This window comes from Nothoprocta perdicaria, unplaced genomic scaffold (genome assembly GCF_003342845.1).
Source record: "Nothoprocta perdicaria isolate Ctin4 unplaced genomic scaffold, notPer1 scaffold_1, whole genome shotgun sequence".
Classification (NCBI taxonomy): Eukaryota; Metazoa; Chordata; class Aves; order Tinamiformes; family Tinamidae; genus Nothoprocta; species Nothoprocta perdicaria.
This window is the reverse complement of record NW_020454093.1, coordinates 11293143-11308460: the sequence shown is the minus strand read 5'-3', so window position 1 is coordinate 11308460 and position 15318 is coordinate 11293143. Positions and strand designations below refer to the sequence as shown.

Genomic DNA, 15318 nt, shown 5'->3' with positions numbered 1-15318 from the left:
TGAGGCTAGCATGATAGTTCCCCTGATTTTGTAATGTATGAAGAATTTAGCTTATGRGGTGTTGGTGACTGTTCTTTGATGACTTTGTGCTCTGTCTGGAGGCATTTTAAATATGTTATCTGGACACAGAAATAAATACCACTAGCTTGTGAGTGTTTTGGAAATGTAGTGATTTTTCTTTTTGTTTCAGTTTCTCAGTTTCATTTACCAGTATCAGTCTGTGAAGTCTTTATTCTTAAAAATTATTCATCAGGCATAGAAGTTAGTCAAATGCATAAAATCAGAAGAATTTTTACTTCCTAATTGTAATGTGTGCATTTCTTCAGAGATCAGTGTTTGGCATCTTGCTTATTCTCATACCTGCGGGTCTCCATCTGTAAAAGCTCAGCTCTAATGATTATCTGAGAGAAAACATYCTTTCAAATGTCAAACGTTGTGTTTAACATATTTTTACTAAATTCTACCTTCTAGATACTTAAACTTTTCTAGCATCRTAAAATAAAGGATTTTTTTTTTCCATTTGTCATCTAAGTCTCAGAGTAACTTATTTTGTTGAGGTTACGAACAAAACGACAACAGTAAGGATTTTCTAATGCTTTTTTTCTAATGGCAAGCTTGGCAAATTTTAGCCATAGTGAATTATTGATCCATTCCTTCGCTCTGAAATGGAGTCCATTGATTATGTTGTTATGAAAGTCATGGTAGTGGTGCCACCATACTGCCCGACTACTTAAGCAAATGGTTCAGCCACCTTCTGAATGTAAAGTCTAAGGGTAATGTCAATAATAAATACTTTTTGTCTAGTGTGTGATGGCACAGCGAATTGAATCATGTTAGGCTTTGTCTCCTGCCTAATGCAATGTAACACAGCAGATAAAATAAATCAAATGAATGACAGTATTAGACTCGAGAGATGATAGCTTTTGTAAAGCAGTTGATGTGAGAATATGTCAATGCAGTAGATTTCTGAGGTGTATTGAAATCTGAAATCTTTGAATCCAAGCAAAGGCATATTTGAAGGGCTATGAAACAAGGGACTGCAAATACAGCATTACGCTTATTATTGACAAAGCTGTTTTCTGAAACAGAATTCAACTAAATTTTATGTTTGCTCTGTGTGTTTGATATATTTTTCATTTCTGCATGGACAGACACTGTCTTGAACTTCAAAGCGTAGAGTTAGATTATCATGGTAAATAGATTCATAATCTTTATTATTTAGTGGTACCTATTAAAGATAATTTTAAGTTTCTGTGAGTTGGGATTTAATACTGTGAACTCAAAAGGTAACTGAAAACATAGTTATTAGGCTGTTTTAGGTGCTGTATTTAAAATTTCTGTTGTTGAGATCAATTATAAGGACGTTTTTAATTTATTTTTCATTCTTGTGTTTCAGCTGTTTGCTCAATTTGATTGCTTATATTAACGATCTGTTTTGTATGATCCATGAATTGAGCCTTTAAAATGTTGAACCACTAATTAACTTTCAATAAATTAGCATGGAATTGCTGTAAGGAGTGTATCTAATTAGGAGGTCTATGAAGACCTTTACTTTAAAGCTGTGCTCTTTTGTTTTCTTTCTACTTTTTTTTTTTTTTTTTTTTGCTTTAGGATGAAAGAACTCTTAGTTTTTGTAAGTCTCACTAGTTCTTTTATTCTGCTAGTACTGTGAATTTAACATTAAAAAAAAAGATGCAAAAGTTGGTTTAATTTTGTTTTTTTTTTGTTATTTCATATCTTAAAAACAAAGTTTATTTATAGAAACAACATGTGACCTTCCTAAATAAGCRTTTTTTCTGTGAAAATATAGTAAAATACAGTGCATTTCCATGAAGTTTACAATAAATTCTTAAATGAGGTAAAAATAAAATTAGAAGTATGCTTCAAAATAGATTCTTCCAAAATTTTATCTTCTGGATCAGGTCTTTTGTATGTTTGCTTTAGCAGGACAGCAATCTATGAAGAATAAACACACAGTTATGAAGGGAATGTGCCCATGTTAGTTTCTAAATTTGTTCCCCATTAATTTTAATTATGTAACTAGTTTTCAGAGACTGATAGGGTAGTAATAAGAGCATTTGTTTACTGTGGCTGCAATTTATACTCTGTAAAATRTTTGGATTTCTTTTACTTTGAGCCATTGTTGGGTTCTGAAGAGCTTTTGAAGCTTTATCACCTGTTTTGCAGATTATTAAAATGCTTTTGCATTGTGTCTCAATTACTGGCATATATTTATACATTGAAATTAATGTTGAAGTTAATATCTGGAGAAAAGAGTTAAGATTAAATATGTTTGCTTTTTGTTGTTGTTATAGATATGGCATGATAAAAGCAATGACCCCAAATTAGAATGAAACTATAATTAACTTTCCTTCTCGCTTTAGCCCACTGTGTGTGAACGGGAGCTCTGTGTTTTTGCTTTCCAAACACTAGGAGTGATGAACGAAGCTGCTGATGAAATTGCAACTGGGGCTCAGGTAAAATTATCCAATGCTCATTACGCGTCTGATTTTGTCTAAGTGTGCTCAGTCTTCTAAGTCTCTTCTAGAATTTATTCTGACTTATTTTCTCTGTGTCAGTACTTTTTCAGTGTTATCTATTTGTGAACTCTTACCCATATAGCTGTAACTATACTGCTTAAGCGTGGCATTTTCTGAAGGTACTAATGAGGTACTTCCCTTGTTTCCATTACGTATAATTAGAGTAACTCTATTTTCTTGTTTAGTTGTATTCAATTAGGTCACCTGGGTGGTTGATAAAGACAACCATTGTCCTTTGGAGATGATTCCCATTTATTTTCACCTAATGAGCCATCACTACTCTCATGCAATTAGTAAGCTACTTCCTGTTCTTGCTGTTGGGATAGAGCTGTCCACTGAGCATCTGCTATTTTGATTATTAAATAACAGTGGCATGGCCCTTATTGATTTTGCTACATAAGCTTCTTCTCTCCTTTTAAGGATTAGGAATTTAATATGAGCTTTCTCCCTAAGCCTGAATTTTGTTGTTTTAAGCTATGCTTCCAAATCACCATTTAACTCTAGATTAAAAGAGTTAGAGTTTCAGTAAATTCAAGCTACAATGGCCTTTAGAAATCTTATGGGTAAGTCCACTCCKGTCTGATTTCCTAAGCACATATTCCTTATTATGCATTTAGTATGTAGTAAGCAATATGTTTTTCAAAAGAAGAGACATTCTGTACATTGAACTAGTGAATCTATCCGTTGGAAATAAACGACTCTTGGCTAAGTGCCTGGTTAACACTGATAGACACCATCCACAAAGGAAAAACATTGCAGCAGTGTTCACTGTCTTCTTGATTTGAGAATATAACTGTGGAATCTGAGATCTATTATCAAAGGACAGTTGAATCCCGATGAACTTGACTTATAATATCTACCATGCCAAGCTTTGGGATTCCTATAGAATTCTTGTAAGACTGCAAACCTGTAAGAAACACAGAGAGAAATGTGTAGCATCTCTTCTCCAGGAKGCATCCTCTAAAGACCCAAGTTGTGTGTTCCTGTGGAGCTAGATCTTCACTTTCTAAATGTAGGCACTTAGGTCGTTTAGGTACAGAAAGTTAGCTCTCTCTCCTCTTTTTCCATGAAATTGAAAGGAAAGATGGTCTTGATTAGGAATCACTCTGTTTTCTGCAGACCTCATTACAGCAGGCATGTGCCTATGGCTAACTTTCAGGAATGCTGTGTCGAGATGTGGCGCATGTACAGAGCCTAACTGAACCGTGATTTAGTGATTACAGCCTTACTGCTGCTTAAAGGAGTTAGAAAAGAGGTTTTTTGTTGGTTGAGCTGTTGGACCATGGTGACTAAATTTTGGTGAATTTCAGTTGAATGGTAGCATCTAACCCAGCTCACTACATCTGATCTGATTGAGTTTCCTTTCTGCTCTGGAGAACACATTCAGAGATTGATATATCTAAACTATTTTTGAAGTAAATTTAGGATTATATGAATCACAGTATATCCTGTCAACAAAATAGTTTTCTCCACTGATTATAAAGAGAACCTACACAGACGAGATAAGATACAGGTGTTAACATTTTGAAAATCTGTATTTCACCAGAAGAATCTTCCCCCAAGGCTCCAAATCATTTTGTGAAGCTGAAGCTAAGAAGCTCAAATACAGGCACCCACTAATGCAAAGCAGATCTTATTTTTCTCTAGTGTGTTTTTTCTAGAGCTAGTTTTAGAAAGCTTAAAAATTAGCTAAAACAAGTTAAAGCTAAAAAAATACATCTCTGTCACTCCCAGTATTCTGGTGGCTCTGCTCTTTATTTATAGTTAGAGCTTGCACTTTATAAAACTTTTAAGTTTAAACTCACCTTGTCTTATTTCAATCACATACTCAAAATACCTGGATGTTAAGTGTMTGATTTATTGATAGCTCAGACTCTCCCTGGAGAAACTCTTAACAGAGGTAAGTAATACCTGAATGACTGATGTCATAAGAGAGAGTTCTCCTCAGAAGAATGTCCATTTTCTTCCCCCATAAAAGAGCAATATAATAATAATATGATGAAAAACAATATAGAAATCAACATTCATTTTACAGGGAGACTTTGGGATGATACTCTTACAAGTACTCTGCCAAATTTGAGTCCCACCACACAAGTCACAAAGCAAGATAACTTTTCTTCACTGTGTTGCAAGATCTGAGGGCTCATGCAAAGCTACCATAATAGTGTTTTACAACTGGAAGCTAAGAAGTGCTCCTGAGAAGTAGGGTATACGAACTCAGGTTTCATTGCTCATAATACATTTACACAGTGGCAGGCTTTGTGGCCTCACCTGCCTGTGGAAGCAGCCTCCCAGTCTCCCTTGCAAGTGCTGGTGTAGATGCCTTATTTTGAAATATTTGTCACACATGTGGGTGTGATAAACTGGAGAGAAATCAGAGCACTCTGGAAGAAGGAATGATTACTCAGATAACTTCATGGTTCAGTATATGTGAGGTACTTAGTAACTGGAGCTAGCGAATATTTTTAAACAAATGGAGAAAACTGTCCATTCATGCTAAAGAAGCAGAGGAGGGGAATGATAACAGTATGACTCACTGCAGCACAGCTCCTTTTCGCTTTCTTTACATGATTCTTATTTTCATTCTGCTTCTGTAAAGGACCTTGCTTTTTATTGCCTTCAAGTGATCAGATATAATAACAAGGATATAATAAATTTTAGAACAGCTTGAGCTCTGAGTTGAGATCTGATCTGTCTGGGATTGTGGGAGGAACCAGAGCTGCCTAAAATCTATAGCTCATCTCAGCTTTTTTTCCTTTCATGGAAAAGTCCATATTTATAGAGAAATGTCTAAAGAGGCAAAGAGGAACAAAGAGATATGAGATACTTTGCAGCAACACTTTTTATGCAGCAACTTTGTATTTCATTATGAGGTGGATTTTAGGTTTCATAGCTGTCAGAACACTGCTTTTTTTCTGTTTGGATAAAATAGATAATTATGAAATCCCATAATACTATAATGTATAAAATAAAAATCAGACTGCATYGATACAAAAGTACATACTGAATATATCTTTTTCTCTCTCTGCAGGTGGTTGATCTGCTGGTATCCATGTGTCGGTCTGCGTTAGAGTCACCTAGGAAAGTTGTCATTTTTGAGCCATATCCTTCTGTAGTTGATCCTAACGATCCTCAGATGCTGGCCTTTAATCCTAGGGTGAGTAACTGTATTTCAGTATGTCGTTGCTTGATTTAAGTCACATGTTAAATCTTAAATTATAGTCGTCTTCCCTAGACTTTTCTCTAGCTATTAGAGATACAGCTCTAGAATATGCATGTGCGTGCCTCTACTTTGAGAAGTCTATTTTAAATTGTCTTTGAGAAGGTAAATAAACTTTAAGCTGTATTGAAATCAAGAGTTCCTTCTTTAGGTACAAAATGAAAAAAAAATTCTAGTGTTCTTCTATGAGTATACACTTCAAACACAAAGGAAAAGATGGCCTTTGGGAAATGTAGACCATGTAGATCAGGGAGAATTCCAATCCTTTTTTTTTTTGTATTCTTAAACTGTTTATTGCTACCACTTCATTTTCAATTTGTAAGCAATAATGTCCCAAAAACTTAATTTGCAAATGCTGTTGTAGAAGCATCAGCTTTGAAGCAAAYAAGTGTATTTGCAGTACTTGCTTTTCAGACTGCAAAGACTACTTCACAGGGAAGCCTTAGAGGAGCTGTGCCCTATTATATCCCATTTGAGCCATTCTTAAGGGAGAGCTTTGGACTTCTTTCATTGGGACACACTCTACCAGTTGGGAAAGAAGGCCAGTTTAGCAGTGGTTCTTCTTCAGAGGAATTGGCAAGTAGATTCTGCAGAGCATGGGAGAGGTTTGTCAGGGAGGTGCTGGGAAAGAGGTGGGCCAGGAGACCACTGCCTGTGGCGAAGTGTGAATGTGAAGCCCAACGGAGAAGGAGAATGAGGGCAGCACCAGCTGAGCTGTGGARAGAGTAGACGTCCAGCCGTGCTGCTGAGTGTGACACCATGTTTAGAACAGCAAACTACCCTACTAGCAGCACAAATACCCCTCATGTTTTACAGAGCTGCTAGCACAGTAAACACATCTGCTTACTTAGCTTTTTATTTAACATCTATTTGTTCACTGCATCATTTAACATAATAGCGTATTATTTAAACAACTGCAAGAGCTAGTGCTTAGCTGCAAATATTTGTTTAGAAAGCGAGTTAATTTCTGTAGTTGCACTTTGGAGTGCAACTTTTTGTAGTTGCATGTTGGAGATTCCAGTGAAATTCAAACAAAAAACTTGAAATTCTTTTACTTTCCTGGAATTATCRTGGACTATGAATGAGAGTCTGTGTGTAAGCTAAGAAAGTTTTGGAGGATTGTTTTCTGAACATTTCTTCTAAATGTGGCTATATACACACTCAAAGAACTGAGGTGTTCGTATGGCTAGAGACCCAGAATATTCTTTTAATTTATTTGCTTATTTTATATTAGAAGAAGAATTATGACCGAGTCATGAAAGCATTGGATAGTATCACTTCTATTAGAGAGATGACACAGGTAAGCATAAAAATTTTATAGATCTTACTAGCTATTTCTAGAACTAGGTAGGTGTTTACATTGTCRCCTGTGGGGGAGATAGGAATGCAATTGTATCATCTCTTCCTGATACAGCTGYAAGGATATTAAAATCTTTGTTAAAAATAATAAATAATAAACCCCCTGCAGTATCCATGACAGCAATGAAATAAAAGTGATGAAACAGAAGTCAGGTTTTTTGATGTTTAAATTAAGAGATAATACTAGTAGAATCAAACATTAGAACAAAATAATGACCAATTGTTACATTTTTGAAAATATCAATGCCACACTGAGTCTCTTACTTCCAAAGTAACATAAATTGATTTTACCATAGTGTTCTGAGGTGGTCATGACTTCCTTCTATTATATTGACACACTTGCTCATGAAAGTGTACTGGGAGACTTGAAGAGTCAGACCTCTTGGGATTCCTAYCTACCATATGATCTTCCAGAATTCACAGTGGGACAGAATCTAATAGCCATGCTTGGGTTATGTGATACTTTATTTCCCAAGCAGCCCACCTGATTGTAACTGATTACCTCTGACTCAATATGAGCCATGATACATCTGTCCCATGTAGCTTGATTTTTGAGCTACTGTATAGACAGGAATTTAAAATCTTATTCTGTCTGTATTTCTAATATTTTGGGATTCTGAAGTGTTTAGAGAACATAAATTTAAGATGAAAACAAATTTGGGTGTTGTTACGTAATATAACATTTTTTAACAATAAAGATGTGGATATGTTTCCTGTATATTATCTTTTAAAATGAAAATATCCACCATTTTACTTTATTTTTAGCATTAAAATAATTATTGGGCTGAAGAATTTTAAAAAGACACTTTGCACTGTGAATGAAATAAAGAAAAGATTTCAAAGGCTATATAAGCTGATTCTTTATTTTGCTGGTTTATACCATGGAACAGTTAAAAACATTGAAGTGAATTAACCAGGGGTATTTTGAGACAATTTTCYGAAGTTCCAGTCCAATTAATGCACGAATCAAGCATAAGTAGATGTCTTCTTCTGTTCTCACTGAGATCAACAATGTTGGCTGTAATATACTCATTTTTATGCTAATTATATGCTTATTATTTTACTCTAGGGAAAATAATTGCTATATTAATTCTTGTTGTTGTCAAAACACGTTTATAACTGTACAAGGCTAAATGTCAGTAAATCTGTTATTTAAGCCTAATAATGAGTCCTATTTATTCATTTTAATAAATGAAGTCATGGGCAATGTAACATATAAAATGTAACCTTTTCATTTCAGCTGGCAATAAAGAGCACAATTACTGTTTTCTAGGCTCCTTACTTGGAAATAAAGAAGCAGATGGATAAACAGGACCCTCTTGCACATCCTCTTCTACAATGGTATAAAATGGACTCACATGAAATGATAATTTTTAAAGTAACACGTTGAATGAATAATCACTTTCCCGGTTTAGTTTGGTTTAAGCTCACCCTAAGAATTTCTATTAGTGTTGATATTTGCAAGTCTATTTGCTTGTGGACTKTAACCTCATCTGTGTCCTCTGAAAATAGTGGAACAACTTCAGCTGATTTATATGCCCTCAGATCTGATTTTCTAGTCAAACTTTGGTCTACTTTCATCAGATAAGTTCAAATGCCTGCAGTTGTGTACTTTATGATGGGATTCATCAGCATTTTTAAGAAGTTCTGATTTGTTATCATATCTAATGCATCTATTTCTTATTTTAGGGTTATTTCTAGTAATAGATCACATATTGTGAAGCTACCAGTGAATAGGGTAAGTGTGGGTTCCTCCTCCTTTTCTTTCTTGTTTTAACATTTTTACAACTTGTTTTTGAATTTTAGGTGGGATTCACAGGACCTACATGTTTGTAGGTGTCTATATTCAAGCTAGTCATCTCAGTTCCATTAATAGGTAGTGGAAAGAAATAGGTAGTTTTAGGTCGTGAGTCATAGAATCATGCTGTGAGTATCTAAAATAGGTCAAAGGAATCGTGCTCTGAAAGAGCCTGTTTATTAAGTTGAGTAGTCAAGTGCAGGTTCTGCCTTGCAGACACCTGAGGCTGGTGAGAACCTCACTTTTTTTTCTGTTACCATACGTAATATTAGATACAGGGTGATAATGAAAGCAGTGCAATGTAGCAGGATGAAATGTAGCAGGATGCTGCTGAGATTTGTTTCTGCTTGTGTTCTGATCCTTTCAAAAGGAGGTGGCAATGTGTAGCCTTTCAAATCTGAGCTTTAAGTCAGAGCTATCCCTGATCAAAATGCCATGATAAAATAGTTCAAATTAATTATTCTATTAGAGTCTTATTAAGTGGAAATTGGTTTTAAAAATTTTTGTTTGTCTGCAAGCCTTAGAATATTTTCACTGTTTGATTTGAAATGAAGCTATGGTAATGAGGCTGATTTCAACTTAGTTTACACAGGTGTTTAGATGCAGTAATATATTGTGTGAAACAGCATGATATCTTATGCCATTCTGAAATAGTGTTTTTGTATAATCAGCTTCTTTTCATTCATGCACTGTTATATTTTACAGCAACTAAAGTTTATGCACACTCCCCACCAGTTCCTTCTTCTCAGTAGTCCACCAGCCAAAGAATCCAATTTCCGAGCTGCTAAAAATCTCTATGGAAGTACCTTTGCATTTCAGTGAGTACATATTATTAATCAAAGATTTCCAAAATGCCCAAGTTATTTTCTCCTTGCCATTTTATGGTTTACAGCTTTGGACTTACTGTTTTAGAGGACTGATGATTTCATTTTGGTTTTTACACTGGGGATTTAAACCCTTTCCTTTTATTTTTTCCAGTGGTTCACACATTGAAAATTGGCATTCCATCCTGAGGAACGGCTTAGTTGTTGCTTCCAATACGAGGCTGCAGGTAAATATGGACTCCAGCTAAACAGTGTATGTTTGACCACATATTAAACTCAGACAAGTTTTCAAGAGGCTTGCTGTCAATACGCGTGTCGGTGGTGACTGCAAACACCCTCGTAGTTCACTGGAAAATATGCTTCTGTGAAGCAATTAAGATGAAGCAACGTGTTTGCTAGTCAGTGTCTAAAATCCCTTYGTCTTCAATGTAAGTGCAGTTTCAGTTTTGCATTGCACAGCAGTACCTCCAGGAGGCTTTACTCGGTATTGCTTTAAAGCAGTCTCCAGGATCAAAACTAAAATCCACATAAACTATATCTATATTACAGGATACCGAAGCACTCTAGATTTACAGAAGCTGGGTTTAGAGCATCTCATCTCCTCTGTTTTCCTTTGCAAAGGAATATGAGGCCAGCAGGGAGCTATTGCAAGCCTCAGCTTGGTTCCCTAGGCTGAACTATCAGAGCAGTCCTGCGGAGCAAAGCAGGCAGAGCCAGAGGAACTAGGGAGCTCAGAGTGTTTTCGCATCCTTGTTGACAGCTGTTCCCTAGAGCAGAATCCGGGACCTTGATTACATGCCTTACGGGGGGATCTGAGTATCCGGAATAGGGAACTAAGGTRCAACAGGAAACCCTTAGAAGCAGGAATGGAAATGTATACTGTTCCTTTTAGTGGTACTTTGGGTACTTCTGTTAGCAGCCTTGGGAGGTGCTTCCCCATGGAAATAACATTTATACAACAAAATTSGCCAAAGTAAGCGCCTCTGTTTATGGTATTATTTTCCACCTTTTTAAATGTTTTCTCCTCTCCCACATTTTACACAAATCGTCATAAGTAGATCTCTCACACAGCAATGTTGTATACTGAGCCCAGTATGTTCTAACTACCCCACYACTGGCTACCCAGGAAAAACAACCGATAGCCAAGCGGTGGGATGTGAAGGAAAGGGAGCACCTCTGCACTCTGCGCACTCCTATGGGAGCTTCACACAGATGCTGTGAAAATCATTGGGCAAAAGGAAATAATGGAGGGTTCATTATATCTCCCTGACTGAGAGAAAACCTGGATTCTCATTTGTGTTAGTTTGTACATTTTCTGTAAGGGCCCTTTCAAACAAATCAGTCAGTCCCTGGAGGTGTTTTAGTAGTTTTTCTTTTGAACAGTATTTATTGTTAGGTAATAAATTAGTGTGATGAGGTGATGCTTTTCTACGTTAGGACTTGTGCCTTACATTATTGTCAAGATAATCAAATTATGGATAAGCAATCACTCTGTTCTTTTTCAGCTCCATGGTGCAATGTTTGGAAGTGGAATCTACCTTAGTCCATTGTCAAGCATATCATTTGGTTACTCAGGTGATAATTTATATGTCACTCTGAATTTGGAGAAATATAGGGGGTGTCTCAGCTTACTGCTTTTTTTTTTTTCTCTGTTTAAATGTTTACAACACTGTAGTCAATTTGTAGGCCAAGATTTATTTTAAAAAAAAATCTAGTTTTCCTTATTAAATATCTTGAAACTATGATTGAAGTGGACAGTAGCCACCAYTGGATACTCTGAAAAAGAAGATTCTTGACTGACTGTACGTTGCAAACCCAACTATGTATTTGGGATTGTTTTGTCAGTATTTGCTTAAATCAGTTTAATAGTAGCAATTAATTCATAGACTTTCAGACCTGAACTGACGAAACACCCATTTCAGTAATGAGAGTGGTTGCACTGAAATCAATAGGAACATTCCAATATTTATATATAAGGCTATTCCCAAGTGCATCACCAGATCAAGTTTATGTAGGAAGTAAAGGACAATATGTTTATTTTAGCAGGAGGAGGGGAGGGTACGTAATTTGCCCTCTTAGTAAATCCAAAGTGAGTCATGCAGGGTTTTCCATATAAAAACTAAAACGTAGATAGAAGCATAAATAGAAATATGATAAAGCAATGTCTATATTAAGAACTTTTTATGGAAATTTTAAAATACTTTTGCTTTTTACTCATTCCCAGAAATGTAAGTGTTGGCATAATTATATGTGCATGTATATAGATTTTTTTATAAGAGAATTACACTTTCTGATTTTCAGTATTTTTAGATAATGTTGCAATCCATTTTTGAAGCTCAGCRTTTTCTGCTAGTAGTTATTTACTTGCAAGATCAGGCATCTCTAAATGTGTTTTTAGCTTTTCAGAGAATACAYGAGAAGCACAGAAACTTTCAGGTTGCCCTGAAAGTGCAGACTGCAGTACCGTTTATCTGGCTGCTTAGTCTTGTACTGGTCACCTTCACTGTGCTTTTCCTCATCTCGCTCCCTTTCTTTGTCCCTTCCATGAAGTCTCCTCCAGAAAGAAGCCTGTACTCCTACTGGGAATATAAAGTTTATACAGATAAAAAACAGGGTGGAGTCCTACAGTTCTATTTCCCCATAAATCAGCCTGAGTTTGCAATCTGCCAAGAAATATGGGATACTGGGAAAAACGAGGCCTGTAGTAGCGTGCAAGAGGGCAAGTTTATACACAGCAACATGAATAATGTAAGAGAGATCTAAGAAAAAACATAAGTTCTTAAAATTTTGACGTGGAAATGGTTRCATCCAACCTGGCCAACAAATAATAATTTTACTTTAAATGAAATTAATTAAAACAAGGCAKAATTAAAGCTACCTTTAAATAAATTAACTGCTCTAAAAATAGTATTATAACAATTAAAAAGTCAAAGTGTTAAAGAGGAACATCTAAAATCCCTTCTCTCAAGATTTTACAAGCYCACCCAGAGTAAATGAGAGCATATGCTGCTTTAGCCTGATGAGGGTCAGCTAAACTCAGGCAGACTGATGTGAAACTCTGTTAAGCAATCACCCAAGAGCATTCCYGAGCTGAGTTTGGTGGAATTTAAGATGATATTTCACTGCTTCAGCAGCCACTTAATACCAGCTRGGCTTTTCTAGGGTCCTTGCAACACATGTAGATGTACAGACAACTTGCAGGATTAAATTGAATTATTCTAAGTTAATTAAATTTTGTGGCTCTATGCAAAGGATAATGATCCGCCCCATGTTAGCTGCTTCATTACTGGTATTTAACTTTGCTTGTTARGGTATTTATGTGTCAGAGTATCTTACAAGGCTTTAATATTCTCAGGGATGAACAAGAAGCAGCAGAAGGTGTCAGCTAAGGATGAACCTGCTTCAGGCAGCAAGGGCAGTAATGCATCACAGGTACAGTACAGGGGATATCAAACCTCCTTGCATAGGTACCCTGCTTGCATGTGTGGGAACCTGATAGCTGGCAAGGAGGAAATATTGCTTTTGTGTAAGCTAACAGTTTTTTTTCTCTTTATTTCATTATGATCTTTGGCAGAGGATTCTGAATTCTGCTTTTTTTTTTTTGTTGAAGAATGATGAAGGATGAAATTGAGCATAGTTATTGTTGTAAAATAAATAGCAGATCACTCATAGCACATCTGTTTTTCTTAATGTTTTTAAACATTAAAATAGTAAACTGCTTTATCTAAGCAAGTTCATAGTACTTACTTGCAGGGCTAAACTTGAGAACAAAATCTTACATCTATATCCGTATGTAAAAAGTAGTAGAGAGTAATCTGACTTCGCAGAAAGCGATGGATATAAGAGCATGTATATATAAGGCCAGTAAAATAACAAGACAGTGGTTGAAGAATCAGTGATCAGATTTATCTAGATTGTGTTTGTTTTTCTGCTCTCAATTCATATTTCTATGAWTTATTAGTCTCTAATAAATTGAAACTTTTCTTTCTGGATAAAGGGATTTAAATCCTTCCTAATGTATTTTAAACAAGTGATCAAAAAATCAGAAAGATGACTTCCTTATTTATTAATAAACATGGAAAATAGCTCTTCTCCTTTTTGTTATTTCTTTACTCAGATTGTCTTACTGCACTAATTAATTTTTCTTTTTTTTTTTTTAATATCAGTCACAGAAGAAAGGACAACAGTCACAATTTTTGCAAAGCCGTAACTTAAAATGCATAGCCTTATGTGAAGGTAAGTTGAAAATTCTTGAAAAGCTGTTTTAATCAGGTGCAGTCTTTACTGGATGCAAATCAGTGCAAGCTTTAGTTCTGGTGCTGGCTATTTTAAATTGAGACATTATTGGTAATCCTGCAAATTCTTGCTAAATAACTAATCTTTATATTTCAATTCAAAGCAATGCCTTCTTCCAACTAAACCTATAATGCATGCTGAACTTTCATTAAATAATCATATACATGTAGTGACTGATTATCTGCTCTTTCAAATGCAATCATATTTCTGTGCCGTCAATATAACAGAAGTCATAATCTTTATTAGAAACCCATGAGAAATGAAGTTTTCTAAGAAGTCCAGCCAGTGTTGTGAACTTCACAATTCCCTTTGATCCATAACTACTTTTCTTATTCTCTAAAAATGTTTGTTAATTTTCAAATCCCCAAATCCCCGGTGTCTCAGTTTCAGGCTTTTGTATTTCAAATTTCATTTTTTGCTCAACCATTATCAGACACAAACAGCTCTGTGCCAAAGGCGGATTAATTGATGAAGGTCCTGTTTAACAGCCCTCTGTCCATTTAAAATCCATTTTTAATAAAAACACATTTTCATTTTTTCTTGGTTACTGGTCTCCAGAGCAGGTTTGCAGCCTTCACATCACTCCATTTCAGTGAAGTGCCAAATGAACATAAAAGCAGACTTGAATTTAAAATCATCCAGTGACCAACTGGCTCCCATACATCAAACATCTGTGTTTTTTGGAAAATATAATGTATTTGGGAAAAAAAAAAACAAAAATCAAGTTCCTCTCCCAGTTTGTACCAGCAGCCAAATCTGAGCTTCTACACCATGCCACAGACATGCACTGGAAAATTAGACATTCCCAAAAGGCTATTTAAAGTGTATAAAAGAGCAATTATTTTTAATGGCATTTTCCAGACATGTTTTCACCACTCTGAAATTTATTCTTTCCCTAATAGTGATAACCTCATCCGATCTGCACAAACACGGAGAGATATGGGTAGTTCCCAATACTGATCATGTGTGTACAAGATTTTTCTTTGTGTGAGTACAAAGCTTTCTTTAGTATTTAACTTCTCTCTTTTCTAGGCTTTGTCCCCATATTTTTCCCCTCCAGCAGTTCAGAATGAAAAAGATAAAAAAAAAAAAAAAAAAAAAAAAGTTTCTTCCAAACTGTTTATAAGTTTTAATTTATCTCTGTATTTACTGTTTTAATTTATCTCTGTATTTACTGTTTTAATTTATCTCTGTATTTACTGTTTTAATTTATCTCTGTATTTACTATTGTTAGGAAATGTATGAATAAGTTAAGGATAACAACACACTTCAGACTATTGA

The 15318-nt window shown here is 35.4% G+C and overlaps 1 protein-coding gene across 1 annotated transcript in view; it reads left to right on the top strand.

Annotated features, from left to right (window-relative positions):
- Positions 1–15318, top strand: part of PARP8 (poly(ADP-ribose) polymerase family member 8) — a 103823-nt gene that overhangs the window by 87592 nt on the left and 913 nt on the right. The window contains exons 15-25 of the mRNA XM_026035605.1: positions 2385–2477; positions 5572–5697; positions 6995–7060; positions 8393–8460; positions 8809–8857; positions 9623–9735; positions 9896–9968; positions 11247–11316; positions 13097–13173; positions 13908–13977; positions 14940–15024. Of these exons, the coding sequence (XP_025891390.1) occupies positions 2385–2477; positions 5572–5697; positions 6995–7060; positions 8393–8460; positions 8809–8857; positions 9623–9735; positions 9896–9968; positions 11247–11316; positions 13097–13173; positions 13908–13977; positions 14940–15024 (890 nt within the window). The remainder of the gene's footprint in view (positions 1–2384; positions 2478–5571; positions 5698–6994; positions 7061–8392; positions 8461–8808; positions 8858–9622; positions 9736–9895; positions 9969–11246; positions 11317–13096; positions 13174–13907; positions 13978–14939; positions 15025–15318) is intronic.